Source organism: Theobroma cacao, chromosome 1 (assembly GCF_053813885.1).
Source record: "Theobroma cacao isolate CCN51 chromosome 1, ASM5381388v1, whole genome shotgun sequence".
Taxonomy (NCBI): domain Eukaryota; kingdom Viridiplantae; phylum Streptophyta; class Magnoliopsida; order Malvales; family Malvaceae; genus Theobroma; species Theobroma cacao.
The window spans coordinates 1,568,178-1,585,705 of record NC_142639.1 but is presented as its reverse complement, the minus strand read 5'-3'; the positions used below and the strand labels follow the sequence as shown (position 1 = coordinate 1,585,705).

At 34.7% G+C, this 17,528-nt stretch overlaps 3 protein-coding genes across 6 annotated transcripts; 1 reads left to right on the top strand and 2 right to left on the bottom strand.

Moving 5' to 3' along the window:
* Positions 1-602: 602 nt before the first annotated feature.
* LOC18610927 (Maf-like protein) lies at positions 603-4,614 on the top strand. 3 transcript variants are annotated; one of them, XM_018114165.2, is made up of 10 exons: positions 631-752; positions 916-994; positions 1,100-1,171; positions 1,567-1,641; positions 1,949-2,032; positions 2,819-2,888; positions 2,964-3,055; positions 3,684-3,725; positions 3,825-3,905; positions 4,242-4,614. In XM_018114165.2, the coding sequence occupies exons 3-10, from the start codon at positions 1,121-1,123 to the stop codon at positions 4,350-4,352; spliced, it is 606 nt and encodes a 201-aa protein (XP_017969654.2). In that variant the 5' UTR covers positions 631-752; positions 916-994; positions 1,100-1,120; the 3' UTR covers positions 4,353-4,614. The 3 variants fall into 3 exon arrangements, with proteins under 3 accessions (XP_007046933.3, XP_007046932.3, XP_017969654.2); XM_007046870.3 differs by lacking the exon at positions 916-994 and having other exon boundaries at positions 608-752; XM_007046871.3 differs by lacking the exons at positions 916-994; positions 1,949-2,032 and having other exon boundaries at positions 603-752.
* Positions 4,615-6,176: 1,562 nt separating this feature from the next.
* On the bottom strand, positions 6,177-7,843 carry TTN5 (ADP-ribosylation factor family protein). Its single transcript, XM_007046868.3, has 5 exons — positions 7,661-7,843; positions 7,450-7,560; positions 7,130-7,292; positions 6,833-6,913; positions 6,177-6,496 (listed from the first exon to the last, which is right to left on the bottom strand). Exons 1-5 carry the CDS (start codon positions 7,723-7,725, stop codon positions 6,359-6,361), a joined length of 558 nt encoding a protein of 185 aa, XP_007046930.3. The 5' UTR covers positions 7,726-7,843; the 3' UTR covers positions 6,177-6,358.
* Positions 7,844-8,305: 462 nt separating this feature from the next.
* LOC18610924 (nucleolar protein) lies at positions 8,306-16,515 on the bottom strand. 2 transcript variants are annotated; one of them, XM_018114390.2, is made up of 26 exons: positions 16,315-16,515; positions 16,050-16,211; positions 15,588-15,753; positions 15,328-15,444; positions 15,096-15,229; positions 14,855-15,005; positions 14,687-14,754; positions 14,137-14,208; positions 13,751-13,866; positions 13,109-13,283; positions 12,918-13,028; positions 12,745-12,823; positions 12,476-12,619; positions 12,265-12,378; positions 11,942-12,063; positions 11,779-11,861; positions 11,576-11,700; positions 11,373-11,493; positions 11,083-11,220; positions 10,576-10,672; positions 10,342-10,467; positions 9,635-9,727; positions 9,427-9,532; positions 9,182-9,324; positions 9,021-9,101; positions 8,306-8,919 (listed from the first exon to the last, which is right to left on the bottom strand). In XM_018114390.2, the coding sequence occupies exons 1-26, from the start codon at positions 16,468-16,470 to the stop codon at positions 8,791-8,793; spliced, it is 3,129 nt and encodes a 1,042-aa protein (XP_017969879.2). In that variant the 5' UTR covers positions 16,471-16,515; the 3' UTR covers positions 8,306-8,790. The 2 variants fall into 2 exon arrangements, with proteins under 2 accessions (XP_017969879.2, XP_017969880.2); XM_018114391.2 differs by lacking the exon at positions 15,328-15,444.
* Between the last annotated feature and the right edge of the window lie 1,013 nt (positions 16,516-17,528).

Below are 17,528 nucleotides of genomic sequence, written 5' to 3'. Positions count from 1 at the left end.
AAGATTTCCTCATAGTAGCAACAAGCCTTGTATTGTCATAATTCACCCTTCCGCGTGAAGAGATCGAACGTGGAGCAGATTCAGATTCTGGGGCTTGCGTAGCGGATTGGATTTTCATGGACTCTATCTGGTCTAGCACCTAACAAGGAAGGCTTCGAAATTAACAAGAAGTCTGGCAAAAAAAATGACAAATCTCAAGCAAATAAGGGGTGAAAATTTGACCCAATATCGATTTGAAAAGGTTAAAGCAAGAGAGATAAATTGGGTTGTATATCTTCTACTGTGTTTGATTCAAAGGCAAATACGTAGTCCAAGAAAATACTAAGCTTGCGCCACAAGAGTGGTACTTGGGAAAGAAGTTAGGGTTAAAAAAATCATTAAAGGCGGCGTATTTGTTTGTGACTCTACTGGAGACGACACCGTACGGTAGATATGATTTCAAATAATGGCTCGCTTTTTCTTCAAAGTCACGGCATCGTACCCTTGATATGGTCCCGCAGAGAAAGAGTTTGGGTGATTTTGGAAGTCAGCCTTTTGCTCTCGTGGCTAATCCTTATTGGTTGACTTTCTCCGAGGAAGAAATCGAATGAACCGTAGCAAGTGAAACTGTAGATGATACGCAAAAAAATAAGAACTGTTTGGCAGTGTAGTTAAGTTTTAAGCCACAGCTTGTCCAAGCAACAGAGTCCCTAAGAAAGCGGAACTTGTAAGGGAGAAAGAGGGAAATGGCTGCTGGAGAATCATCTTTTAAGGTTCGTTTCTACTGTTTATACCTTAATTCACCTTAAAAACTCTGTAAAATTTGAAACGAAGAAGGCAAAAATCCCTTCATTTTCTATGCATTTTCTTGCTGTTCATTCTTATTCTGGATTGAAGCAAAAAAACTTAAATGAAAAACAGCACTTGGTTTTTCAGGGAATCAAAAGGGTTGATGCTTTTTCAATGTAACAGAGCTCAACCGTAAAGTTTGTGAAAATCGTTTGCTTTGGAATTGGTTTGCATTGTTTTTACTTGAAAATTTGGACTGTCTCCTCCATGCTTTTGACATAAATCATCCTCCGTTTCTTCATAATTAATTACTATGGATATTTGATGACAGCTGATATTGGGCTCTTCATCAATGGCTAGGCAGCGAATTCTAGCTGAGATGGGATATGAGTTTACAATCATGGTATGTTGTTAAGGTGCTGGTATATATCCATCATTTTCAAGGGGACTTTCAGAAGGAAAAAGAACTAAAAAAGAATTTGGTATACTTAAACAAGTGAGCCCTGATTCTAACTAAAGGACAAAAGTTGGGTATTTTAAGTATGATTTTTTAAAAAAAAATTTGGGTTTTTATTCATTTTTCTCATTGGCTTAAAGGAGTCTCCCTAAATTTTCTAACTAAAATTGGGGTTTTAAGCATGAAATTTTTTATTTCTTTGTACTTTTAGGCAGGGAAAGTATTTGGATTTCATCTAGTGAAGAATTCTATTGATGGGGTTTTTAATTAAGTTTTTCCTTTTTTCTTTCTTCTTCCCATTTAGCAAAGTAGGAAGAAATTTAACTAAGAGTGTGATTTAGACTGCAGATATAGATGAGAAAAGTATTAGAAAAGAAAAGCCAGAAGACTTGGTGACGGCTCTTGCTGAGGCAAAGGTATGACTTCTTTGCTTTCTTGTTACCTATTGTTACTCTCAGTTATCTCACAAAGGTCACTGTTGCTCATGCTTTACTATTTCATTTCACGAGAGCAATGTTTTATTTGAACTTGCAATATAGAGCTTCAGCAGTTTTTCACTAGGATGTCTCAATTTATGATTTGACTTTATGGGATGGAATCCGAATCAGTGGCACATCAGTAGATGAGGAAGCTCTTCATTTCATTCAGCAGTTTTTGTCGTTTTGATGGCTTATGAGCTATGACAATTCTATTTTTACTCTTATCTTAATTTCTTTTTCCTAGGCAGATGCCATCATATCAATGCTCCAGAATACTGGCATAATAGAGGAAGATGCACACACAACATTATTAATTACTGCAGATACGGTATTCTTCAACATGATTTCATTCTATGTTAAAGGATTCTGGGATTTTTTTTTGTTATAACAAGTGCACTGAGAATCATCAACTGAAAAGCATTCATATGTTGTTCATGCTCTTAGTGTTAGATACTAGTACTATATTGAGGAGCAGTGCGGTGATAGCTGATTTATAATTTTGGATCTCCTTGTTACAAGCTAATGACAACCGCATGTTTTGGCATTATCTGCTTATCTGATACAGCCTGATATTATTCACATATCATCACCTATCAGCTTAATGCTTATCAGAGGTGGTGTGGTTCTACTAGAAGGAAACATGTTTTTGCCCGTTCTTAACTGCCAATGATGTTGACCAACCAGCCTGCAAATTTGAGTCTCATTAGAGATTTACTTAATCCAAACAGTGATCCTGCTGCAGCAATGCTAAAGATTTGTAGATGTAATTTATTGTGATAGTTGTCACCATTATGTTGACTTTTCTTGTCATGTTATCATCTAGAAGTGTATCACATGTTAGTTTCTGACCCCTGAGCAGACAACATAGTAAGACAGAAAATTGCCTTAACATTGTTTATTTCATAGATTTGTTGTTTCCTCATATGCTTTAACCGGTGCTAAGTTGGCATTTATCATGTTTATCAGAACTTCTATTGGTTTACTATAATTGTTTTTTGCCCGCCTTTTATAAAATATGTCAGAGGTGAGCATAAGAAAAGGTATCAATATTGGTGGTCTTTTTCTTGGTTTTGCATGGAAATTACATAAGGTTATTTCTTACCTGTATATGTAGGTTGTGGTCTATAAGGGGATGATCAGAGAAAAACCAAGCAGTGAGGAAGAAGCACGAGAATATATCAAAGGTTTGTTTAATGGGCTTCAATGTGATGTTCCAACCACAAGAATTAGATGGATTTAGAGCTCACCTATGATTGCAGGATATTCTGGGGGCCATGCGGCAGTGGTAGGATCTGTTCTTGTGACTAATCTTAGAACAGGAGCAAGCAAAGGTGGATGGGAAAGTGCAGAGGTACTACCTAATTCCAGATATATTTAGCTTCTGCTTTTGGAGAAAAGCAATGATGAATTGCATTTTATTAATATGGAGGCAGCATGTCAAAAATATAAAGACTTCCGGTGCAGCTTAATTTTATCAATTGACATGTTAATGTTAGAACAGTTAACTAGATTTTCCCTATTACCAATCTGCTTGCACCATTATGGCAGAATAATATTAACTCAATTATGCGATATCATCTTATCATCTTGGCTGCCTGTATCATCGGGGAAATCTAAGAATGACAGGTTCTCTAGTATGTCCCAGTTTCCCATGGATTGCTGGTGAGTTATACATAGCTGCTTTAATCTTTGTTAGAAAATAGAAGAAATAACCTATTAGCCTTTTTTCTTTTCTGTTCATTTGCTTGATGCTGTGTGCAGAATACCTATCTAACTTTTGAGTGCCTTACAGACAACAAATAGACATTTTAATTATCTCTGTATATTGTTCTGCCATCCAACAGGACAAATCTTTTAAAAGCACTTTTTTAAAGATATTTTATTTCAATAATCTCTTCTCAATAGAAGCATTCTATAAATGGAAACTGGATCATGCTACCTTTCTTTAAGTCAATTGCTACTCGGTTATTGTCCTACAGGTTTACTTTCACGACATACCAGATGAGGTGATCAATAACCTGGTAAAATTAGTATACAAATGTAATCACTAGATTTTTTTTTTTCATGAGCTATTCCTTTTCACCTGATTCAAGTCGTTCTTGATGGTGAGCTGTGCTCAGATTGATGAAGGAATCCCATTCAAGGTTGCTGGAGGTCTGATGCTGGAACATCCTCTAACATTGCCATTTGTTGAAGCAGTGGTGAGCTTGTTTCTCTTGTTGTTTTCTTCCATTATCATTGAACATATTTTTTTGCTACTTCACATAATGAGCACCGTAGACATGCCCAACTGACTTTAAACCCCCCAAATTATCTGGTCCTTACCTTCATTTCCAACAGTCTGGTACACCAACGTTTCCGAATTTTGATTACATAGTTTTATAGAATGTTAGGATCCACCTCAACATTGTTGGCGGTCTGTCTGCTCCATCAAGGAGCTGTAAGTGATCCTAGGTTACCTGGTCAAAGATGATTGAGTATTTGTCACTTGCTTTTCAAGAATTCCTCTGACATAGCGTATGTTGGGTGTTTGGCAGATAGGAGCAACTGATACTGTGATGGGACTGTCTAAATCTCTCACAGAAAAACTTATACAGGAAGCTCTATTTCTACAAAGTTCACCGCCGGGCATTCCGAATGTGAGCTGAGGATGAATTTCATGGCAAGTGATTTTCGGAACCCTGGTGGAATTTGCAGGCTCGAATCTCATACAAATAGATTGCATATAGCTAGTTCCTCTCTAATGGGGAGGTTTCTATTCCTTTCCTTAGGCAAATGGAACAGTCATTTTGCTTGATTTTTCACCGCTTTCGATATTAATCGTTTTGTTCATAATTGTTTCATTAATACAGAAAAAGATAAAAATAAATGCAAGAGTCTTTTGTATTAATGAAAATCTATTATGATGCACCATAGTTGTAAATTTGAAGCTTATACCATACCAAGTAAGGTAAGCATTTTGTTATTTTTATGGTAAAGTAGAAATAATAAGAACAGGCCATCTACAAACGCCTTCGGTAACCATATTTTGCATCCAAAAAAGGATGATTGAAATTTATGTGATAAAATATGCAATATTTATTTTCAATTTAAATTTTCAAGTCGAGATAGTATAAATTTTATATATTATCAATAAAAGAAATGTTGTTACTTCATTACTAAATAAATTTAAATATTCAGAACTTTTAAACATAGATACTCATATTTTTAAATATATATTTCAAAAGACTTTTAATTTTTAATTTTGTATATTTATAAGATTATATTTTGTGAAAAACGTATCAAATATAAATGTAAGGATAATTGAGTACCCTATGCTAAGGGAAAATATAAATAAATTATTGGGCCGAGGCCCAACAACCTAATGTCTGTAGACAATTCTTATTGGATGAGCCCATGAGGATTCAATAAATAACATGGCAGTGGTTAAGAAAATCCCTAGCTAAAAGGTCCTCTTCAGGCACCAAGAGCCCGAGGTTTTATGGCCGAAGTGCAGACCTCGATCATATGTCTGCCTGGAAACAGGAACAGAGGATCTGATAACAAACTTGGGCATCTCAGAAAGCAACTGCTGCACTTTGCCATCAGCTCTCTGCTCGCTATGATGCCTACATTTCTACTTTTCTTTCCTTCTTATAGCTCGATATGCCAACGTTTTTGTAGTTCATGAACCTTCTGAAACAAGATTGAACTGGTTTTCTGTTCAAGTTGCAGGATTTCCCTACTTTTTGATGAATAAAAGATACGTTTATAAAAAAAATAAGTTGTTTTCTTAAAGGAAAAAGAGAGAGAACTGACGTTAAAGAAACTTCAATTTGTTTCTTTTTTTGGAAATAAAAAACAAAACAAACCAAAAAAAAATAAATTAAAGGAAAGAAAGAAAGGGAAGAGTAAGACGGAGAAGAGGGAAATCGGGGGGGGGAGGGGTGGGGAAGGTGAGGCATGCAATGGCGCCGGCATCAGCGACGATCTGTTCGAGCCAGGGCATTACTATATTTGTGAAGTCTGTGGCGATTACATTTTTGAAAAGTAAAATAAAAAAATGTTTTATCTTAATTTGAAAAAAAAAATTATGAATTTTAGACTCTAAAAATGAGCATTTGTGAAATCCATCATTTTACATGAAATGATTCACTTGTAGTTTTTAGTGCAATTATCGCTCGGATTGATTATGACTTCCCAATCCTATTATTGATTGCTTTTATCAAATTAAATTATTGATTAATGGATTAAGTAAAATCAAAATAAAAGAAAATTAAAATGGCTAAGGATATTTTCCTCTCCTGTTTTTTTTCCCTTCATAATATGTTCTTCTTTCCTCTCTTTGGAACACACAAAGCTCCTCAAAGAGAGAGAATGTCTTTGATAGAAAAAGCATACTGATCATCAATGCAATTGTGAGGGAGAGAAATGAGATGGAATAGGTGACATAATCCATTAGCAGAGAGAGATCAAAGCAAAGGGTGTTCAAATTGGATAGATTTGGTGCAAACATGCATTTCAAATCTTAAAATTTGATATTTGAAGTCCCGTGGCAGATTTCCAAATTTTTATCTTCGTGTATCAGAGTTCACCTAAACAAAGAATAATCCTTGGTTCCAAATCTATGGTCCCAAGTGAAGAATGACAGCACTCTACATAAATCAAATTCAAGCTAATCAAGCATGTAGATCCGGGAGGCCACATCTTGAACCAACCAATCAAATCCCTCAAGCAGGCCTTCACCAGTGTATGCACTGCAGCCTACAATTTTCCAGTGCCGTGTTTTATCCATAGCTTCCAGGTTCAGCACCTGCACATTTTTATGTCCATGATCAAGACAAACTAAGCTAAAAGTACATGATTTTTAACAACATTCCCATACCTAAAACAAACCAGCATTTCCATGAAAAACCCTTAATGGCTCAAAACATGTGAAACTTATACTACAGAGTTTATAGACATGGCATTTATCCAAAAGCTTTTGGATCAAGCAGGTGCCGCATCAAAGCATGAAAACAACTAAACGACTTTGGGCCTTTGACAAAGAAAGAACTAAACATAACATTCTAAGTTTTTTGCAATCTAACAAACATCGAAATTTGAAAATTAAGAAGCTAAGAAGGTGGTTATCAGCTGGTAGCCTTACTTTAGCAATTTCAGCTGGTGTAAGAGCTCCTTTAATGTCCTGTTTGTTAGCTAGTATCAATAAGGATGCCCCTGATAATCTCTGCAACACAAAGAAAAAGGGGTAACAACTTCTTAGAAAACAGTTTACAAAGAAATCCTAAGCCACAAGCCCCAGAGAATCTGCCTGGCATTAACTTGCAGTAATTCATATTCCACTAAACATTCATTGCAGCAACCTCGAAACTGCTAGAGCAAGATAGATAGCTTCACCGAAATGCATTTGATAGAAAAAACAAGTAAAATAAAAAGACCATACCTCTTCCTTTAGAAGATTATCAAGTTCCATTTTGCAATCATCTAATCTTCTAAGATCTGAGCTATCAACAACCCACACCAAACCATCAGTTTGCTCAAAATAGTTCCTCCAATATGATCTTATGGTTCTTTGACCCCCTACATCCCATATGTTCAGAGTATATCTGCCAAAACCCAGATTAAATCTGATTCAAGATTACAAAAACTCATAATTCTAATAGAAAAACTAAAAAGAAAGACAACCCAGAAAGCATATTTTCGAACACTTGGTGAGCTTAGCTAGTCAATGATTAGAGATTGCAAATAAAGGAAAATTTTTACTTTTGGTAGCTGATGGTTTTGATGTTGAAGCCAAGAGTGGGACTGATGACGCTTGTGTCCTCTCCATTAATCTTCATAACAATCGTGGTCTTCCCTGAATTATCAAGCCCACTGCAGCAACAATGGGATAGAATTACAAATACAAATTTTCGAGTGAGCAAGAAAAAAAGAGAGAAAAACAAAAAAGGGTTAGAGAGAAAGAGAGACTTACACCATAAGAATTCGCATTTCTTTCTCTTTTCTCTTGATTTTCCGGATGATACTAAGAAGCCCCATTTCCTCTGCTCACAACAAAGCTCGAAGGAAACTAAGAAAGAAATATTATCGATTGATCAGCAGATCGGAAATTTTGATTTCGAGATTTTTGCTGAGAAGTTTTGACAGTTGATACATCACTTATTCACTTTCACTTTCAACGGTGTCGTTTTAGGGAACAAAAAAAAGTCTTTATTTCCTGCGTTTCCCTAGTTTGCGTTTCTTTTATACTTGGAGTTCAATCTTTGTCTATAATTTTCTACTCTATGTTTTCATTTTTCTTTAATCAAAATTTAATAGTCTATTTTCAAAAAATATAATATCTTACTATGGTATTGATCTAGTGGAAATCTTAGCATATCAATTTAATCCAATTTCAAGCAGTAAAACTAAATTAATATGCAAATTTTGATTAAGCTATGATTTTATGAAGTCATGATGTTTATCAATTAATTTTATTTTATTGGTTGAATTTTCTTGTCCCGTATATATATACATATATATGACTTTTTTAACACTTTAAATAATCCGTCAAATGTTTAACAAATTTGATACATAGAAAAATTTTAATCAAATTAAGTAAATTGCATTAAATAGTTAATGAAAGAAGTTGAGATCATTAATTAAATTACACCCTTAAAAAAAAGCTTAAATGGTCAAAATTTTGTAGAATATTACATTCAACAATTAGTTTAATAGAAAGATGACCCTTATGAACTAACTAAAATAGTTTGGCATATACCCCAATTTGTACATAGAACTTTGTTTCAAGGGCCAATCAACTAAATTAGGAAGGGAACGAAATCTAGCTCTAACATCAGCAGCAACTTGTTGAAAGACAGCTACAGGAGACTTCATCTTTACTGGTGTGCTTTCTTGAATTTGTTTCCCTCCAAATGTAATATAGAGGGAAGCCAAGCCTGATAGAGTTTGCAAGGATTCTGTTGCAAGCAGTGAAGCTCTGGAGATAGGTGGCCTTTTGCTTCAAAGTTGAAGATGCATGATCCAGTAAAATTATGAGTTCAATTACTTACACCTGGTCTTTCTGCTGCTAGGACTGGGGCTTCTACTAAACCTTTTTTTCCCTTAATTCGTAAGCTTGGGAGCCTTGATCAAATAAACATCCCTCACAAATCCTTTCCCCAGTTCACCTACATTTCTCAACAAATCGACTGGATATTTTCCTCCCAGCTCTTCTTCCTTTCGTTCTCGTTTCTTTGAAAAGTAAATGTATAGATCAGAACTCAATGTGATTCGTGGACTATTATGCATCAGGAAACACAATCAGTAGACACATAATGCATAGTGAATCATACCTTTGACTGTTCCCATGTTAGACCAATAGCATCACCTCCCAAAGAATCATACCACAACTTCAATCTGTTGGAGAACTCTTTCTACATATGTAAAAAATATGTAAGCACAAAAGACTAATGCAGCAAAGGTCAAACATCAAAGTTTTTTCCTAAATACTTACCTCTACATCCCCAACAAAGCACCTCAGTGGATCAAAGTTTACCATTAGCTTGGTTTTAAGTTGCTCTAAGCTACCCTTCATGTCAGCAGGCAATAGGAAAGGGTGGAAAGCATTGCTAGCATTGCCATGAGCCACATGTTTCCCTGATCAAATCGTTATTATATTACATATAACAACATGACAAGTGATTGATACAAAAAAAGAATATGATAGTCGTGCAAACTTTTTCCCTCCCAGGAATATACCTTGGTCCAGTTCAGAAGTGAAGAGAAGACGTTTCGGGTAAGGTAATCTGTCTCCATGGAGAAGGATTACAGCATCATAGAGGCTTAGAGGAGTTCGAAAAAGGCACTGCAAGCCAACAATTGGCCAAAATAAGTACAGGTTTAGAAATATGTGTTAGCAGAAAAACAGGAAAGCAATACCAAAATTCAACAAGTGCGTATAACGCACCTCCCATCCATGGGAATCAGTCTGATTTTGCAATATGAGTTTTGTCAACAAATTCGCACTGCTTCGAGCATAAGCCACCAACCTTTTAAGCTCCTTTTGCATCAACAAAATATATCAGTTGTAAGAAATAAGTAAATCTACTACTGTTACTAATCAACGTATGCAGACAAACTGTTCCAATTAGAGGTGGGTACTCGTCCAGAATTGCTCAATAGAATGTCATACAAACTCATTGGTTTCAACTTGTTACAAACTAGTAAACCTACAAGATAGATTATAACAAATGTACTGAATTGTCAATTGTCACATTCTGTCAAAGCAGGACACCAGACAAAACAATGTTGGGGATGGCTCTCACATAATATCAAAATAATTGCAAAAAAACCTCCATTCTTAAATGATTCCTAAGATCAAGGAAGAAAAACTAAAGAGAACATAGCATGGTTAAACATCAAGTGGGCATATATGTCTTTGAACAACCAACTTATTACTAATAATGGCACAGATGTAGACATCCCATCCCACACACACGAAGCAGGCAGGCAACCATTAGGATAAATCATCAATCCTCTGAGTGGCCCCTAGGTGTTTTCTATTAACCCCCCTTCAAAGCTTCATATGGCACAGGCATCCAGCTGAAGAGCCAATAAAGCCTCAAGGTAGATGGAGTTAAATGCAACCAAATTCAATGCAGAGGGATCACTAACCAGTGGGTTTGGCGAGCATCTGGTCCAAGCTTCAGATGCCTTGTCATAAGCAGTAGCCAGGAACATGGCCTTGCTTCTATTTTGGGTGTTCTCTTCATAAGCTTTTCTAATTTGCATAAAATTATCCTACACAAGCAGCATACAAATTAGCGGCCACTTAGTACATAACAAATATGAAGAAACAATATATATCATATACTCTTAATTGATCATTTTCCGAACTACAGAACTCACTTCAATCTCTTTCTCATCATTTTGGCTCAGATCACCATTTATATCAACAACCAATGGAGAAAAGGCCCAATCATGTTCTGCTAGTAGTCGCAGGAACCTGATATTCATAATAAAAAAAAAAAAAAGAAATATGAAAGGCAAAGGGAATGCCAATTGTCAGTTTACATAGTCGCTTCACAGCAGTAATTTCACATTGTTGCTGAATCAATCAAAAGCAGACAGCCATATATGTCAATTAACCAAACATTTATGAAGTAGGATACATCCTAATCATTTTGTGATTTTAGTTGCAACTTTTAGATCTCACAATAGCAATTCCATATAAAATCAAAACTAGAAATGCATATTCAAGTGAACTTAACCACAAAACACAATGCAGTAAAGAAAGTACAGTACAGGTTTACCAGCATATTTAGTCAAAACAAGAAAAACTTCAAGGTTCAGTGTTTTGAGGCACAAGAAAGATTCTTACTAAATTCAACTTCAAAGTGAAAGAGAGGAGTCGACCTTAAAAAACCAGTGATCCGTGAACAGGGAACATTAAATGGTAGAGGCTTCAAAAAGAGGTATGCAACTAATAGTTCAACAGCCTCCTCTGCCAAGCAAGCTGAAAAGAGATGAGAAGCAAGCCACCGTTTTGCAAGCCTTCGTAGACATTAAAACAGAATCCACAGAATGAAGGAAAAATTCAGATTCTTTTCTTTCAACCAGATAAAATAAATTTCAATAATGAAAAACCAAAAGAAAGGGTTCAAAAGAAAAAGGACTCAACAAATTAACATAATTCAAATTATCACCTAACAACTGGCCCAAATATTGGGTAACAAAACTGCAATCCATTAATCATGCTTGCATGTTGACCACGAATGAAAAGCTTTTTATCATCAGATGAAACCCACTTTGTTTGATCACGTCCAACTACAACATGCAATAAGTTCTGTAACTCAACATCACAATAGTTAAAAACAAATAATTCTTGCATCAGGCTAAGAGTTCTTACTTTCTCTATTCACCAGACTTAGGCCTCTCTCATGCAAAATTCTAAGACGAAATGCATATCCATCCATGAAAACATCCACATCTTCCTCAGTAGCAGTACATGTCATCCCCCAGTTATTCTGGAGACTGTCATAACACTTCATTAACTAGATTTTTCCAAAAAATGAAAAACAAAATGTTTGCTATACTGCCATCCCGACTTACCTCTCTGCAATTTTGAGAAGGAAAACCAATTTAGTTTTCTCAATTGACACATCATCCATTGGCCAATTACCAGAACCTTCCAACTATCAGCATAAATAAAAAATTTTCAACTATCTGAATAAGATTAAAAGGAAAAGAATGATTTGACCATATAATAACATACCTGAATCATAACTTCGAGTGACTGAACAGAGAATGGGGTGAAATTCTGTAGTCTTGCTACATCAACCTTTTTATTAGCCAGAGGATGAGGTTCAGGAGGGAAAACAGATGTAAACCTGAAAGCTGTCAATGTGATATATTAAGTTAATCAATCATGACTGCTTATTCAAACAGCAGAAGGCAGTTTATCCATTGCTTCAAGGCACAAGCAGAATACATCCCTTGAATCCCAACTCAAACCCACCCCCCCCCAAAAAAAAAAAAAATCCACAAAATATTAAAAAAAGAACAACATATAAGGAAGCTTTCCTAAGATAAAAATACCAGAATCAAGAGGCTGCACGCTAGATACCCTCAAGGGAATATCTTCGATAGAACGCAAACGTTTAGACAATTCTTCAAATGTTCCAAGAAGTCTTCCGGAATATGATACTGGGTCTGAGAAAATGATTGCATCATTGCGAGCAAACCATTGCATAATTAACCAAAAACAAGCAACAAACAACTGAAAGCATTTAATGGTTAATGGGATTACCTTTACCACCATGAAGTACAGAGAAATCCAGCTGATCCACTATTTGGACAATATCCTTTTTCAATAAAGAAAGATGGTGTCCAAGTAAAAACTCAATAATTCTTTTTAAAATGAGATGTCTTGTCCACTGCTCGCTCTCCCACACTTCAAAACATGGAAAGCGTTAGGCTTATCCTCTCTTCAAATTTGGTCGGAGAATGAAGTTTGAAGGGGTAATTACACAACCTAAGCAATTAACATCAGCCGAAACAGGACCATGAACTTCTCACCTGTGCTTTCTGCAATTTTGCCATCTTGAAATCTCCGGAGCTCTGACTTCTCACCCCAAAATTTTCGGAACAGGAGAGCCTATTGCAGGGCAATGAAGATTAGTCCAAACTCAATAGTTTGGGCAATCATTTAATAAACCTTTTTATTAAAAAAAATAAATGAAAACAACTACCTCATCTTTCTTTTCAGCATTTGGACCAATATCTACAACCCTAAAAGCCTTCTCTACAGAGCTCACTGAAATTCCAACAAACAATGGCTCACTATCAAGTCCTGATAAGCCCTGGGGTCATGACACAGCTTTAGGAGTAGAATCATAAAATTTATGTAAAATAGAAGCTAAAGTTAATATTGATTCCATACATTTTCAACATTAAACTCTGAATGGGTGTTCCTCCAAATAACACGTATAAACTTTGCTCTATCACTCAATCCTTGATTAAGCAGACGGTGTACATCCTGCTCATACACTCGCCAACATTCATCATCCAAGCAAAATCCCAGCGCATAAACCTCATTATTTCCTTTCAAGTTCAATCTGAAAAGTGCAAAGAAATAAATTAATCATATAACAAAAAGATGAAATGACTGATATATATATCACAAGCCCTCAATAGAGCATCATAAATACAAGTAGAAACAAGAATGCATCATTTAAAAGAGTGATTATTTTATGCACCTATGCTCTGAGAGGAAGAAGCATTCAGTAAGATAATTCAGTTATTTACTAGAAATTTGAAGGGAATCTGATCACAGGGTCAAGTTACTCATAAACCATAGTCCATATAACAACCTAGTCTCTTTCTTGGTTCTACGAGACCAAAACAGAACATAAATATGCATAATTAAACAGCTGAAGCAAGATGCTTCTCAATGCTCAAGCACAATTCTTTTATAACCACAAACAGGAGAAAACAAAACTAAATTCAGGGTCACATTACCACCAATCATTTTCTATGAGACGAGAAGTAACAACCAAGCAACCACAAACTTATTGATACATACCTAATGCAATAATCGTATTTAGCAGCATTATCGATCTTGGTTGCAAAAATTTCCTCAAATCCACCGTCTCTGAATTTTTCTACACACCTAAGTGTCAACGCAACTTCATCTTGGAGCTGAAAATGGGAGGAAAATATACACATTTCTTAGAAGAATTTCATGCAGTACAAAGAAGTCCGAAATTTAATCAAGAAAACAGCCTTTCATATTAGTTGCAGTAAAAGTTAACATATCGACATGGAACCTTTAGAAGAATAACATTGATGTAATTTTACAAAATAATACAAAGTATTACAAAATTAACATATAGGCTTTCTAACTATATAATTATATGAGGATTCAACAGCACTAACATATAGCATAGTGCACAAGCCCAATAACAGTACCTGAGGATAAGCAACACATGTTATTCGGAAAGCCAAATTGACACGAGTTGAAGAATTATGTCGCTCATTTCCCTGAAATTCCAAAGCCCAATGAATTAATACGTACATGCATGTCCATGTAACAGACAGGGTAGCAAGGTTACATATTTTAAACAGCTACAGCTATCAATTAAACCACAGCATATAAAGGATGTTTAGTTGGAAGATCATAAAATCATTATCTGTCTTCAGCACAACATTGAGTTATATCTTAAAACACTATATCTAGCCAAAGAAAATCTTCTTGATGTTCAAACATAGGTCTAAAGAATGGTGCTAACTATTGATTGGAAGGTTTGCAAAACTGCATCATGTCTGATTTTGATAACTTCAATCATTAATCTAGAGGATGAAAATCCACATGCATGTGCTACATGATAGATCCATAACTGTTGTTATATTAAACGTCTAAATTAAGGTAGAATTTAATAGTATAAAACATGCAGAAGATTGGTATTCCGAGGATCATAAATGAAAAACTACAAAAGCCAATGAAAACCACACAACAGACCTCCTCTGAGAAAGCATTCTGGCCTGCTAGTGGAAAGTAAAGTCCATGCTTCCACAATGGATGAGTAGCTGCAGTAGAAGAATATTTTGAATCTTTAACTAAATCTGACAACTTGTGAGCCTCTGCTTACATATATATACGCACGTAAAATATTAAAGCTTAGCATACCAATAAGTTTCAATGTGGCACGAAATATTCCCGTTGCCTTCATATCATGGTTAACCTTATCCTCTGCCACAAGGTATGACACTATGATGGAGATTAGAAATCCATTTAGGCAATCATGAACATATATCGAACTTCTCAACCGAGCCCAGACCTGCAGCAAAAACATACTAACAATTTCAGCTGCAATGCAAAGGCATGAAAAACCCAATGTTTAAAATGCTTAAAGTACATGCCATCATACCTTCAGCAAGATTAAGGCCTCACCCAATTCCTTCCATCCAGAGAAACTTTTCTTAACAAATTTTGAATTCTCCTCTAAAAACATGTCTTCCAATATGCTACAATTATACTTTGGGGTAGGCTGAGGAACACCCCCTTCATAAAAATTTAAACATGCATCATCAATATAAAGAGATGAACATTCACAATACAGCTCAAATCACAACAAGCATGAACAGAAGACTATGTACTACCAGTATTCAGAGCTCGTATATTGTTCCGCTTCAAGTTCAACTTTGAAAGATTAAATAGAGATGTTGCAGTGGGAATTATTCTTATAAAAAGCCCAGGTACTTCAGCAAGCTTCGCAGCTACAATGCCATTTTTCAAATTTCACTAATTCAGGGATAGTTTGAAAATTTTAAGAAACTACCAACTCGTCACAATATGATTAGATTAGTTTAAGGAACCACCAATTTGTCACAATTTGAGGAAGCATAAGTAAGAAATAAACCTGGATAGAACACCAAAACAGGTTTTCTAGCCTCATTTTGCAAAGTGGACCACTCAACCTTCTGAATTGATGAAGAAGATTTCAAATACTTCTTAATAACACAAAGGTAAAGGCACCTTTTAGCATGATATCGATGATTTAGATAGTCTTTCTCATGAAAACACTCCTGCCACATTTAAAAAAAGAAAAAAGTCGTTAGGAAGCACTTACCTAACCCAATTTAAAACCATAGTAATTATTCTAACTCATTAAAAGATAAAACAAAGTTCATGCACTTTACTTAATCTATGCCCAGTTGCATAAACTAAACAAAATTATTCATCAACATTTCATATGCTACGCGTGGAACCTATGCATTATAAGTTAATTGAATAGTGTAGTAAATAAAACATTGGAAACTGGCATTATAAGTTAATTGAATAGTATAGTAAACAAAACATTGCAAATTGAAAATAAATGTACCTTTGGCAACCGGAGGAGAAGATCCACATTAACATCTGGCTTTACCACGCAGCCTATTGAATAACTACCACCAATTTCAACAGACTTTGGCTTCTTAAATTTAAATTCCACTTTGTCTGCACCAATATCTCTCACAAACTCCGGAGCCCAATCCGCAGTAACCTTCACAAAATTTTAATTAAAAATATAAAATATTCATTATATTCCCTTCCCATTTTATGAAAAGGAAAAAAAATCAATTAATGAACACATTTTTTTTTAATACCTGAAGATCTTCAGGAATTTTATCTATAGCGGATTTGATGGCGGAAACGGTGTCGTCGACGAACTTAGTAAGCGGAGATGAATATTCCAGACGAACCTCCTTTAACAACTCTTGAACTTTAAATTCCATGGAGTCTACGTAAGTTTCAGTCTCCATTGTTCTTTGAAGTTGCAAAGGAGATGAGAGTTGTGCTAGCCCGCTAGGGTTTAAGCAGGGGGAGAGCAGGGTTTTACCGTTTAAAGACGTTAAAAGAGACTAGGAAATCAATTGAGATAATAAGGCCCAAATTCTTTTGTTTTTTTTTTTTTTAATGGACAGAGGCTCGATTAGGTTGATCTCAGAATAGAGCACTAGCTTTAGCCCATTTACAGAATATTTGGGCCATAAACTTAATTTTAACGGACAGGGTATCCGTTATTTTTTACTCACCATATTCAATTTTTTTTTTTATGATATCTGAATCCAATATATTAAAATTTGATTATTATTGTCCCAACACTTATCCAAATTCAATCGATAATATTTGTAAAATATTTGAACTAAAAAATTTTAGTGAAGAAAAAAAATAATACTTAAGATAAAACTATTATACTTTTATTACGTTTAATTAAATTTTTATGTTTTTATTTAAAATTAAATAAATTTGAATAATTAATAGTTAATTAGCTGTTATTAATTAAAATATCACTTGTCTTTCTATACCATGTGATGTTGATGTGACATACTAACATTTTATAAAGTATGATGACATAACATGATACCATACTATGTCGTATTTTTACCTTTCACGTTAGCACTATATGTATATAAAATAAAAAGTGACATATTAACTAATTGTAATTAGTTAATTATTAATTATAAAGATTTATTTGATCAAATATTTAAATATAAGAGATTGATTGAATGTAATAAAAAAAATTAATTTTTTTTGAATAATCAAAGAGTTTTTTTATAATATTATATCAAAAACAAAATATAAAAAATAAGATGGTAATGTAAATTTCAAAAGTATTTGTATGGCCTAAGTTAGCTTCTTTTGTTTTACTTGATTTCTTCAAAGTGCATTTGAAGAAATTAGACATTAAAAAAAGTTTTAATAACGAGTTATAGCAAATTTTATGGTTGGCTTTGTTGAGAAAGCTTGTGATTACCATGATTTTTGCCTAAGTTGGGGTCCTTTACAAATTACAAACAAACAATAATTTTTATTTTAT

What these genes read in the sequence shown, in the direction of transcription:
- LOC18610927 (XM_007046870.3), top strand. Translation starts at nt 726, where the DNA reads ATGGCTGCTGGAGAATCATCTTTTAAG. An exon ending in CTGGAGAATCATCTTTTAAG is followed by an intron (nt 753 to 1,099) that starts GTTCGTTTCTAC and finishes ATTTGATGACAG; the next exon opens with CTGATATTGGGCTCTTCATC. An exon ending in GATATGAGTTTACAATCATG is followed by an intron (nt 1,172 to 1,566) that starts GTATGTTGTTAA and finishes AGTGTGATTTAG; the next exon opens with ACTGCAGATATAGATGAGAA.
- TTN5 (XM_007046868.3), bottom strand. Translation starts at nt 7,725, where the DNA reads ATGGGGCTTCTTAGTATCATCCGGAAAATCAAGAGAAAAGAGAAAGAA. An exon ending in GAAATGCGAATTCTTATGGT is followed by an intron (nt 7,561 to 7,660) that starts GTAAGTCTCTCT and finishes TTGTTGCTGCAG; the next exon opens with TGGGCTTGATAATTCAGGGA. An exon ending in AAAACCATCAGCTACCAAAA is followed by an intron (nt 7,293 to 7,449) that starts GTAAAAATTTTC and finishes GGGTTTTGGCAG; the next exon opens with ATATACTCTGAACATATGGG.
- LOC18610924 (XM_018114390.2), bottom strand. Translation starts at nt 16,470, where the DNA reads ATGGAGACTGAAACTTACGTAGACTCCATGGAATTTAAAGTTCAAGAG. An exon ending in TGTTTTGGTGTTCTATCCAG is followed by an intron (nt 15,445 to 15,587) that starts GTTTATTTCTTA and finishes ATGGCATTGTAG; the next exon opens with CTGCGAAGCTTGCTGAAGTA. An exon ending in TGTACTTCATGGTGGTAAAG is followed by an intron (nt 12,379 to 12,475) that starts GTAATCCCATTA and finishes TCATTTTCTCAG; the next exon opens with ACCCAGTATCATATTCCGGA.